Source organism: Colobus angolensis, unplaced genomic scaffold (genome assembly GCF_000951035.1).
Source record: "Colobus angolensis palliatus isolate OR3802 unplaced genomic scaffold, Cang.pa_1.0 Scaffold224, whole genome shotgun sequence".
Taxonomy (NCBI): Eukaryota; Metazoa; Chordata; class Mammalia; order Primates; family Cercopithecidae; genus Colobus; species Colobus angolensis.
The window spans coordinates 5,759,837-5,772,542 of NW_012115422.1; the positions used below are offsets into that span (position 1 = coordinate 5,759,837).

The 12,706-nt window shown below is 37.3% G+C and overlaps 1 protein-coding gene across 1 annotated transcript in view; it reads right to left on the reverse strand.

Moving 5' to 3' along the window:
* CCDC141 (coiled-coil domain containing 141) overlaps window positions 1-12,706 on the reverse strand; it is a 222,953-nt gene that overhangs the window by 20,746 nt on the left and 189,501 nt on the right. Inside the window, exons 18-20 of the mRNA XM_011944052.1 lie at window positions 5,679-5,819; window positions 4,763-4,957; window positions 3,173-3,356 (exon numbers count right to left, since the gene is read on the reverse strand). Of these exons, the coding sequence (XP_011799442.1) occupies window positions 3,173-3,356; window positions 4,763-4,957; window positions 5,679-5,819 (520 nt within the window). The remainder of the gene's footprint in view (window positions 1-3,172; window positions 3,357-4,762; window positions 4,958-5,678; window positions 5,820-12,706) is intronic.

Below are 12,706 nucleotides of genomic sequence, written 5' to 3' on the forward strand. Positions count from 1 at the left end.
ATTTGCTGAACAGATAAATAAATGAATAAAGACATGTTTCTAAAAGCTAGATATTCTAGGAAAATGATTACATTTGCTGTACCATGCCACTTTCACATAACCTAAATAATGTTGCTACATGAATAGTCTCAAAGCTCAATTCTCCTCAGTTTTTCCTGTTCAGAACATCCAGTGGTTCCTCTCTGCTTAGAGAAGAATAAGTTCCTCAGGATGGCATTCAAGGCCCTTCCATAACATGGTTTCAATCTGCCTCTCCCAAATGTATGTCACTCTAGTTCTCTCCTGTATTTTATCTCCAGCCAGATGGAACCAGCAACTCCTCCTGAAGATCCCCACAGCAGCTGAGTATTCCTTCCTCTACCAGGACTACTGTCCCTCCACTCTCTATTTCTGCTCTCCAAATATAACCTACTCTTTAAGGTCCACCTGAAATGCCAACATTTCTGTGAAGATATTCTTAATCTTTTCCAACTGGGCTTTTCCATATATATTGTAATAAAAATAGCTATCATGTAGCACATGCTTATTATTTGCCTGTGCCTAAGCACTGTATAACCATTGCTCAATGTAATCCTTGGATAGACTCTACTACTATCCACATTTTACAAGTGAGGAATGCGATGCTCAAAAGAACTTCTTGCCTGGGCATGGTGGGTCGTGCCTGTAATCTGAGCACTTTGGGGGACCAAGGTGGGCAGACCACTTGAGGTCAGGAGTTCAAGAGCAGCCTGACCAACATGGTGAAACCCCATCTCTACTAAAAATACAAAAATTAACCTGGCATGGTGGCGCATGCCTGTAATCTCAGCTACGCGGGATGCTGAGGCAGGAAAATCACTTGAACCTGGGAGGTGAAGGTTTCAGTGAACCGAGATCATGCTGCTGCACTCCAGCCTGGGTGACAAAGCAAGACTTTGTCTCAAAAAAAAAAAAAAAAAAAAAAGAACTTCTTTAGGTGACCAAGACAATAAATGGAGGAAGAGGGATTTGAACCCAGGACTGTCTGACTCCACATGCTAGGCCAAGATTGTGTCACACATTGTTATGGGCTGAACTATGTCCCCCATCCTGCCAAGTTCATATGTTGAAGTCTCAATTCCCAGTACCTCAGAACATAATTGTATTTGGAGATAAGATCTTTAAAGAGGTGGTTAAATTAAAATGAGGCCATTGGGATGGGGCACTAATCCAATATGACTGGTGCCCTTACAAGAAGAGGGAGAGACACCAGGGGCGTGTGTGTGCAGAGGGATGACCATGTGAAGAGGCAACAAGAGATCAGCCATCTGCAAGCCAAGCAGAGTGGCCTGAGATGAAACCAACCCTGCTGGCATCTTCATCTTGGACTTCCAGACTCCAGAAGTGTGAGAAAATAAGTTTCTGTTTAAGCCACCCAGTCAGTGGTATTTTGTTACGGCAGCCCTAGAAAACGAATACGAACATTTTATGACCTTCTCAATCCATTTACCATACCATGACTTCAAGGCCTAGACTGTGGTCTCTTGAATGCAGGAACCAAGTCTTAATTGTCTTCATAACAGCCACAGCTCTTAGTAGATAACAGGTATGCAAAAGTTTGAGACAATTTTTTTGCATGAAAATTCTGAGTTCAGTAGTGCTTGAACAGCTTGCAAGAGTTGATATAATCTTAAAGTACTTCCCCTGATGCACTAATTTTAAAAAATGTATAGCTTCCATTCCAAACAGATGCAGACTCATGTCATTCATTTATTCATTCAGTGATTCATTTATTCATCAAATATTTGTTAAGCTGTTGGTATGTGCCATTAGACAGTGAACTAACAGGCAAAAATCCCTCCTTGAATACAGCTTACACTCTGGTAAGGAAAGCCAGGCAACAGACAAATACCTATATAAAATGTCAGTTGGTGATAAGGGCCAGGGATACAAACAAAGCCAGAGGCAGGATCTTGCATGTCAAGAAGGGAATTTAACTTTTTAGGGGTTTTGTCAGTACTTATTATGCTCTGAGATTGAATAGGCACTGATCCAGGCACAAATACAGTGAAAAATAAAATATACTTTCCTCAAGTTTATGGGCAGTAGAGAAGACAAATAGGTGTTTATACTACAATGTAAAAAGTTCAGTCGTGGAGGAAACATATACCAGGCTATGGAAGCACAGTGTCTCCAAAATTTTTAGTGCACTTACACAGTAACTCCAGCAAGAAGATGTCACCTTAGTTTCCATTAATTTTTCAATCCGTATTTTATTATTTTTATGTTTCTATCCTTTTCTTCTAGAATATCATGAATAATTCATTCTCAACAATTTAAGTAGTATACTACAAAATTTCAAAATTTATGGCTCTCCATGATAGTGTTTCACGTTATATAAGAGAAAATCTATGGCAGCAGCCATGGGCAGTCAAATTAAGCATTTTGTACCAACTGCTGTGTCTTCTTTCTGGGCTGCATTTGCCTGGTCACTGGGAATTACTCTGGGTCTCATAGGACTGATATCAGGGAATTCATGGAACTTATTCCTCACAGCCCTCAAGAACTATCACCCTCCATGGACTTCTTAAATGGGGGCCTCTTTTAGGAGGAAGGATCTCCCAGGCTGACATGACATTATCTTTTCTAGTCATGGAAGAGAGGAAAGCAGAACTTGTAAAATGGCAATTTGAGTTCTCCCATTTATTCCACAAGTGAGAGGAAGACAGGAGAATTTTCCAGGTCTTTCTCAAATTTGTGAACCAAAAGCCTCATAGAAATGAGAGAGCTGGAGACTTCAGTCTTAGCTTTATGTCTAGTTAAAGTATTACTGAAGTTTTCTATGTTTTTTGAGGAATCACTCTAGTGGAAATTAGATGGGGTTTTTGTTGTTGTTGTTGTTTATATAAGCTGAGTATTGTTCTGGTGTCATTACCCTAGAGATGAACAACAAGGATGGAGGAGAAAAGAGAATAGAGAAGGAAGGCTTACACAAAGTAGTTAAAAATCTGCAGGCTTCATCTGCTCCAGAAATTCCTCCCTCTGTTCCCTGTTTGCTTTCCCTGGCTGTGGGTTCTTATCTTGAACATTTTCCCTGAATAGGTTGGCATACTGAGGACCTTGAGGACTTGCCACACTCTTGCTTTCTACTGGATTAGGCTCAGTATAGATTTGTTCAATGGCCAATCACTGGATACTTAAAAAGAGATCTCACCATATAAGCGCTGAGCAAGGTCAGTGGCCTCCTGAATTCTTTCTTCTTGCTGCGGCACTGAGGGTGCAATAAACTTATTGAACTGCTGGTGGAGAATTTTCACAGCTTCCTTTGTCTTGCACTCTGTGGAATATTTTCCCACTCTTACAACTGTGGCACTTGCATCTTCGTACCAAAAGTGACACTAAATTTAAATAGGATAAAGCACAGATGAAAGAAATACGGTCCTTCTAAAGTTCTTAATTTTGACCAGTAGAGTATCAAATTTTAATTCCCTCAACTTTATGTTCACATTGGCTTGAACTTTCTAAGTCATAATAAAGAAAATATTAAAACATGATCATATTCTTTTGCACTTAAATGTTAGTGGCAGAAATAAGTACAAACATGAAAATACATATAAATAAAACTATAAGAAAGTAAAAATATGAAACTATATTTGATTCTCCTGCCTTCTTAGGTTTGCCTAAAATATAATTCCTAAGAGGAATGTTGTAGACTTACAAGAACAGGAAGGATAAAAAGCATCTGGCACTAAAAAGAATCCAAATACATGCTAAATGGCAAGAAAAAGGTTAAATGTTCACAATCCAGCATAATGAATTGATATCATTAACAATACACTGCTAAAGTATTGCCTGATGAATACTCTAATAAATAAATTCTCATTGAAGAATAAGATTTAGTTTATGAATGGGAAAATATCATTCAACAAATAGCATTTCACCTTTTCTTAATAGAAAATAGTTATATTTTCCAAACACAGTAGAGAATGAGAAAGTTTTTCATGAAAACTAAATAACTGTGATGGAAGGAATGTCTGACCCAGACCCAAAGCACTTATGCAGGGTGAGAGATAGAAATACACGACTCTGTTAGGAGTTGGTTTTAAATAGTGCCACAAAGGCACAACAAACGTATACATCATATGTGGAAGACTGATCATTTTGATTCTCCTTAATCTGGTGTTAAATCTAAAAACTCAACTGCATTAGTGGTAAAGACGTTCTGTATCTCAAACAATAATGAGCAACAAAGAACACTCAAGAACTTCAAGTGCAGAATTTCTTCAATACGAAGTGTTCAAACAATAACTTTAACTTGTCAGATTTCATATATTTTATGTATACTCTACCTTTTATCCTCTTGACAGTAATAAAAGAAAACACCAATAACAACTTTTTTAACTGAAAAATCACAGTATCAATCTTTAAAATAAATATTTTCAAGTTCTGTGAAATAAATAAGCCACTCTGAGCATTTTAAACAGATATTCAGCATAATTTCATGATAATTAAACATCTTCAGTTGATGAGGTTATGGAGAAACAGGAACTCTCATACATTGCCAGTAAATTAGTAAAGACCTTTCTCAAGATAAATTGACGAATAAAATCAAAGACCTTATAACATTCATCCCCTTAAGTCCAGCAATTCTATTTTAAAGAATTATCCTAAGAAAAAAATCATGAAACGGAGCATGATACATGTATATAATGACAATAACAGCTAATGTGACATTGCTTTAAAGTTGCAAAATAATTTTTGAAAACAACATTGCAACATGGATACCACTGCAAAAAGAAGATACCTCTTCTATCACCTCCTGGAGATGCTCAGTCAGGTCCAAATTCTTCTTGTAATCTGTCACAACTTTGTCAAAGTCATCCACATGTTTTTGCAAATCCTTCACGACTTCCAAAAGGACATTAACTTTATCACTTGGATAATTTAAGAAAGAATCAGAGGTTTTATTACTAACTTTTTCCATTTTCCTTTTCAAAGCCTGTGTGAAAAACAAGAAGTTTTTAAAATAACATTCAATTTGTATTTATGATGCTAGTGATTAAATACTGAGAGAAAAACTAGTAAAAGCTTTTGCAGCTTCCTCCAATCTATTAAAATAATAATTACTACAAATATATTATGGAAAGAATGGGTTTTCCCCAAATTCTATTGATTTAGCATTCAGCAAATAAATAGAAAATGTACACAGGTTTATTCCAGATTTTGAGACTAGTAATATGATATTTTTTAAAGACAATGATAATTAAATCAAATAGTTGTCCTCAATAAGCTCACTGTCTCCTGGAAAAGGCATTTAAATAATCTAGCCAGTACATGTGACAATCAGGGTAGGAATAAGAGGCTATAGGACCAGCAAAACTAATGACATAGATGGACGCAAGAAAAGGAGGAGGAGTGTAGAAGGCGTGTGCATGTGTCCATGCATGTGTGTGTATGTGTTGGGGAGAAAAATGGAAGTAGACAAGCTGGGTAGGTTTGGCAGAAACCATTCTGGATCCGCCTCAAGAGATAAATCAATTTATTATGTATTTTTATATGAAGGATAAAATTGTTATAAAAATGGAAAAATACCCTTTGAGTCCCAATGCTACAAAAAGCCAGAGTTAGGTATCTAGATTTGAAATGCAAAACAATTTTGCAATAATTGTGTAGTACACACATACACACACACACACATACAAACCATATTTTCTTGTTACCTGCATTTTTTCAGCATACATATCAACTTGTTGAATTTGATATTTAAGCACCTTCAGATTCCGATATTTTTCATTTTTCTTAGTGTAATTAAACTTCAAATTATTGAATTTCTTTTTGACATCTTTGAATGACTCTTTGAGCTGTAGTTCAACAAAAAGAAATAGGTGATTTCCTTAAAATGAGAAAACAAAGTAAGTCATAAATAAATCAAAGCATCTGAACACTTCAAAATATTCATAGTCCTAAAAATGTATTTAGGGTAATTTTCTCTCCCTTCCATTCCCTTCCTTTCCCTTTCTTCTTTTTTGAGACAGGGTCTCACTTTGTCACTCATGCTGGAGAGCATTGACGCGATCTTGACTCATTGCAACCTCTGCCTCCTGGGTTCAAGTAATTCTCATGTCTCTCCTAAGTAGCTAGCACTGCAGATGTGTGCCACCATGCCTGGCTAATTTTTGTACTTTTAGTAGAGACAGGGTTTCACCATGTTGGCCAGACTAGTCTCGAACTCCTGGCCTCAAGTGATCCACCTACCACGGCCTCCTAAAGAGCTGGGATTACAGGCTTGAGCCACCGCGCCTGGCCTCAGAGTGATTTTCAATAGAAAACAAATCTGCCAAGTGGACACACAAAGTGAATTTAAATACATCCTCCAAATATGAGTAATTATAAAATGCTTAATACTTTTCGATTTGTAATTTTTAATTAGGAATTATAGCTATAGAACATTCCTTTGTCCCTCAAGTAAGAAAATTTCTCAGATATCAGACATAAACTTTTAAAAACTCTAATTTTCTTATTTGTATTTATTTTATATCTTTTTTCCCATTCATTCTGTTTTTGATATGCTAATATTTGCCCCAGATCTATCTTCCAATACTCTTTCACAGCCATCATATATACATTTATTAAGGCTCTAAAAAGCTATCCATGTTGAAGAGGTCAATGAAGTGTTGACATTTAGACCACCTGGACATAGGTGGGGTGGAAGAGAAGACCCAATATGAGATTTAGTACGGAAAAATAACTATTATCTGCCCAGTTAAAAATTATTTTTCGTGAGCAGTTCTGAAAAGAGTTTTACTTCTTAGATATAGACCATTAACTTGAGAGATCCTTCAAAAGCAAAAAAAGTAAAGTGACAGTTGTTGCTAATGACAGCTATGCTAACCTGTGTATAAATAAAGCATACAGCTATTCATAGGGGAAAGATTTTGACAGTCTTAAAAACAGTTCAACTTTACCAGTGCACCAAATTTCTAAGCAGCCCAGTTCCATTAAATGCACCACTTTCTGTCCCTTCTCTATATTTAAGAAGGATAAGCATATTGACAGACAACTCTCTGTATTATCAACAAAGAGAAGTACAGAGAAAAAAAAAATACCCTCTCAGATTATATGGAGGCATTTAACAGCAAGACTGAACAATGCCATGGTTGATAAATTTGAGCTAAGATAAGTCAGAAAAGCATTAAAATTATTTTCAATGACAGCAAACAAATTATTTGGGAGGGAATAAAGACCATGCATGTGCTAGATTTTAGAATTGTAATGCAGAAAAACATACTTACCCTACAAAATGTATGCTTTTTCTTTTTTTTTTTTTTTATAATACTTTAAGTTCTAGGGTACATGTGCATAACGTGCAGGTTTGTTACATATGTATACTTGTGCCATGTTGGTGTGCTGTACCCATCAACTCGTCAGCACCCATCAATTCGTCATTTATATCAGGTATAACTCCCAATGCAATCCCTCCCCCCTCCCCCCTCCCTATGATAGGCCCCGATGTGTGATGTTCCCCTTCCCAAGTCCACGTGATGTCATTGTTCAGTTCCCACCTATGAGTGAGAACATGCGGTGTTTGGTTTTCTGTTCTTGTGATAGTTTGCTAAGAATGATGGTTTCCAGCTGCATCCATGTCCCTACAAAGGACGCAAACTCATCCTTTTTTATGGCTGCATAATATTCCATGGTGTATATGTGCCACATTTTCTTAATCCAGTCTGTCACAGATGGACATTTGGGTTGATTCCAAGACTTTGCTATTGTGAATAGTGCCGCAATAAACATACGTGTGCATGTGTCTTTATAGCAGCATGATTTATAATCCTTTGGGTATATACCCAGTAGTGGGATGGCTGGGTCATATGGTACATCTAGTTCTAGATCCTTGAGGAATGGCCATACTGTTTTCCATAATGGTTGAACTAGTTTACAATCCCACCAACAGTGTAAAAGTGTTCCTATTTCTCCACATCCTCTCCAGCACCTGTTGTTTCCTGACTTTTTAATGATTGCCATTCTAACTGGTGTGAGATGGTATCTCATTGTAGTTTTGATGTGCATTTCTCTGATGGCCAGTGATGATGAGCATTTTTTGATGTGTCTGTTGGCTGTATGAATGTCTTCCTTTGAGAAATATCTGTAACCAAAACAGCATGGTACTGGTACAAAAACAGAGATATAGACCAATGGAACAGAACAGAGTCCTCAGAAATAATGCCACACATCTACAGCCATCTGATCTTTGACAAACCTGAGAGAAACAAGAAATGGGGAAAGGATTCCCTATTTAATAAATGGTGCTGGGAAAATTGGATAGCCATAAGTAGAAAGCTGAAACTGGATCCTTTCCTTACTCCTTATACGAAAATTAATTCAAGATGGATTAGAGACTTAAATGTTAGACCTAATACCATAAAAACCCTAGAAGAAAACCTAGGTAGTACCATTCAGGACATAGGCATAGGCAAGGACTTCATGTCTAAAACACCAAAAGCAACGGCAGCAAAAGCCAAAATTGACAAATGGGATCTAATTAAACTAAAGAGCTTCTGCACAGCCAAAGAAACTACCATCAGAGTGAACAGGCAACCTACAGAATGGGAGAAAATTTTTGCAATCTACTCATCTGACAAAGGGCTAATATCCAGAATCTACAAAGAACTCAAACAAATTTACAAGAAAAAAAAAAAACAACCCCATCAAAAAGTGGGCAAAAGATATGTATGCTTTTTCAAAATGCTTATTTCAAATTCTGCAGACTGTGAAAATAAAGCCTTTATCTTATCTTTAACACATCTTGGAGATATCAACTTTAAAGCTCTAGTGGAATTGCACATGGAAATTATTATACTGATAGAATTTTTGCATCTGATACACATATACTTAATCAGTGTTGTTTAGTTTATATGGTAAATAATGTTGTTGAACATTACTTTTAAGTTACAAACTAAACCAAGCACAGAGACCGCATGAACTACTTTAACTGATAAATAAATCAGTAATGTTCAGAAAAAGTGAAAAGTTTCAGAATTTGAACATTATTTCTCTATTAGAAACTCAGTGGAATATTTAAAAGATCATATTCAGTTAATGTGTTTGTGAAATAACTAATAAACATTTACATTCTATGGCACTCAATGTTTTAATGTGCATATGTTTGATTTTAACAAGAAAGGATAAATAATGTCAATTTTGTAAGATTGAGATATAAAGGGGTTATATCCTTAGTAATTTACATAAAATTTTGGCAGGAGTTTTTGCAACTATAAATGTAATAAGTACCACATCTGAGGAAACCAGACATTATTGTTTTAAAAAACATCTCAATAACGAGTTACTATTTAATGAGTGCAGAGTTTCTGTTTAAAATGACAAAACAGCTCTGCAGATGGATGATGCTGATGAGTTCACAACAATGTGAATGTACCTAATACCACTAAACTATACAATTAAAACAGTTAAGCTGGTAAATTTCATGCTATGTGTATTTTACCACAATTAAAAATAAAGGGAAAAATGCTCTGTCACTAAAATTTATCCATTGGAAAATAAACGTATATAGTCTTCTACTTATATATAAGACTATATAAAATATATATCTAATATATATAAAATATATATATAAAATATAGTCATATATTTTTCTCTACTGAAATGTGACATACATCAGAAAACCTCAGTCTACAGAAAGGAAGAAGGGCTCTGTCATTAACCTGATAACCACTGGATTACATCTGCTTTAAATGGGAAAATTCAATGTCTATTTGAAAACTATATGATAAATAGAGAAAGGCTGAGATTTAATACTTTAATTTTCAACCATGAGATTTTAAATCTACTTTGGATTAAGAAATTTCAGACTGATAAATGATGAGTGTGATTTGATTTCTGTTTGCTTCAGAATGTGTGCACTTCCACTGAAGATGATTTATAAGGCCAAAGAATGTTCATGGCACTGTGGACATGTGAAATGGGATCAGCTTCTTTCTGACACATGAGCTCCCTTGACAAAGTTGCTGGCACTTTTCTATTTTGATTTCACTAGAAATCCATTTTAAATCTAAATCTCTGTGTCTTTTTTCAACTCAAAGTCAGGACTACTGCAAATACGAGTGGACGGCAATATGCATGAAACGACCTTCAGCAATTGAAAAATCTTGTCATTCTTAATTTTCTTACCTGCACTTTCCAATATGAAAACTTAACTTCCCATCTAATCCCAACATAACTCGTGGTCAAAGTTTTAAAGGAACTGAGTGCCATAGTTACTGGGCTGTGGTATCATTGTTCACGCAGCTGTTTCTAACTTTAGTCAACTTGTCAACAATGGGGAATGGTGGGATGGGGCTGAGACAACTGCTCCAGTTGAGCACATAAGTGGAGAAAAACACCCCAAGCTTGGGGGTGAGAAAAATTTTACTCTGTTAGAAATCTTTAAATGATGTCATAATTCATACTAAAGTTCCTCAAAGTTTTCAGAAAATTAAGGAAAATATATTTTTAATGAATAATTTTATTTTCCCATCTTTTCACATGGTCAGCTCCTCTATATTTACCATAGAATAAACAGACCGAGTTAACATAGCTATAATTAGAAATAGGCTATTAAGATTTAAAAACTATAAATATTTTGAAATTAGCAGAATGAGCATCTTTGCCAAATTTTCTAGCATGCCGTAAGCCCCCTCTCAGGGTTTGAAATGAACAAAGCTTCTTTGGAAAGAAGCAGAAGGGAAAGAGGCTGATGCCAAGTGAGGCTGGCTTGCTATTGTTAGTCCACCCTGGGCAAGCTGGTTGAGCCAGCTTTGGCATGAAAGTGTATTATTTATAAGTTTGCTGCTGTCAAGGCCAATTTGTGTGAGGGACATGGGACATTTAAAACAGAAATGCATTTAATGCATTTAAAAAGAAAACCTTTCCTTAGAACTATGGCACACATTTGGCCAGAAGCAAAAATATAAAGTGACTGTTCAATTTCCATAATGTCCCCCTCATGAATGTCATTTCTTGCCTGTCATTTTATTTACTCCAGAAAAGAGCTTTTTGATGCTCATGTTCAGCAACAGAAAGCTGTGATGTTATCACCTCCCAGGTATGCGTCATTCAAAATCGAGAGACCCAAAGGCTCAAAATTTAACCCAAATCATTTGCTACAATTATCAATTATCACTTAGGGAGGCTGTGGTGGGTGGATCACCTGAGGTCAGGAGTTCAAGACCAGTCTGGCCAACATGGTGAAACCCCATCTCCACTAAAAATACAAAAATTAACTAGGCATGGTGGCACACGCCTATAATCTCAGCTACTCAGGAGGCGGGGGCAGGAGAATTGCTTGAACCCAGGAGGCAGAGGTTGCAGTGAGTCGAGATCATACCACTACACTCCAGCCTGGGCAACAGAGTGAGACTCTGTCTCAAAAAAAAAAAAAAAAAATTTTTTTGTAGAGGTAGGGTCTCACCATCTTGCCCAGACTGGACTTTAACTCCTGGGCTCCAGCAATCCTCCTACTTTGGCCTCCCAATTGTAGAATATTCAGACTTAGTGCTAGAGAGATTTCAGGAGAAGACTTTTTGTCCTCTTTCCATTTGGCAACCACACCCTTGTCTTCCTGTGTCTGAGGCCAGCTGCTAGAGGCTGAAAGTGGGACAACTTGGGAAGACATGACAATTGCTCTGCCTTAAATTGTAGGTAGTAACAGGTGTCAGTAATAAATATTTTATCCATTTTGCATGTTTTGTGTCTTCATAATATGTTTGTCAAGTTTTGTTTTCTGAACATGATAACCATAATTTAAAACTTCAGCTCTCTTTATTCTTTAGAAAGATTCCGGCCGGGCGCAGTGGCTCAAGCCTGTAATCCCAGCACTTTGGGAGGCCGAGATGGGCGGATCACGAGGTCAGGAGATCGAGACCATCCTGGCTAACACGGTGAAACCCCGTCTCTACTAAAAATACAAAAAAAAATTAGCCAGGCGAGGTGGCCGACGCCTGTGGTCCCAGCTACTCGGGAGGCTGAGGCAGGAGAATGGCGTGAACCCGGGAGGTGGAGGTTGCAGTGAGCTGAGATCTGGCCACTGCACTCCAGCCTGGGCGACAGAGCAAGACTCCGTCTCAAAAAAAAAAAAGAAAGAAAGATTCCAGTCATTTTGCAGATGTTAAACACCAAAATCTTAACGTTTTCACCTTATGGAATGGATGCTTTTAGAGGAAATTGTAATCTTTCTTATCCTCTTACACATACCATCCAGATGGACCCAGGATGGGGCCCACTAGAGGAATGGCTGTGACTGTGAAGTCTCATGGGTTTTAATGCTGTCTAGACTCGAAGTTTCCTGAGGATGTTTCTGTTCTTTTTTTCTTTTTAATTGATGGAGTCTCACTCTCTTGTCCAGGCTAGAGTGCACTGGAGTGATCACAGCTCACTGCAGCCTCAAACTCATGGGCACATGGGATCCCCCTGTCTCAGCATCTCAAGTAGGTGAGACTACTGGGACATATCACCACATTCGGCTAATTTTTAAAAAATGTTTGTCGGGCTGGGCACGGTGGCTCAGGCCTGTAATCCCAGCACGTAGGGAGGCCAAGGCAGACTGTTAGAGGCCAGGAGATAGAGACCAGCCTGGGCAACAGAGTGAGACTCTGTCTAAAAAAAAAAAAAAAAAATTTTTTTGTAGAGGTAGGGTCTCACCATCTTGCCCAGACTGGACTTTAACTCCTGGGCTCCAGCAATCCTCCTACTT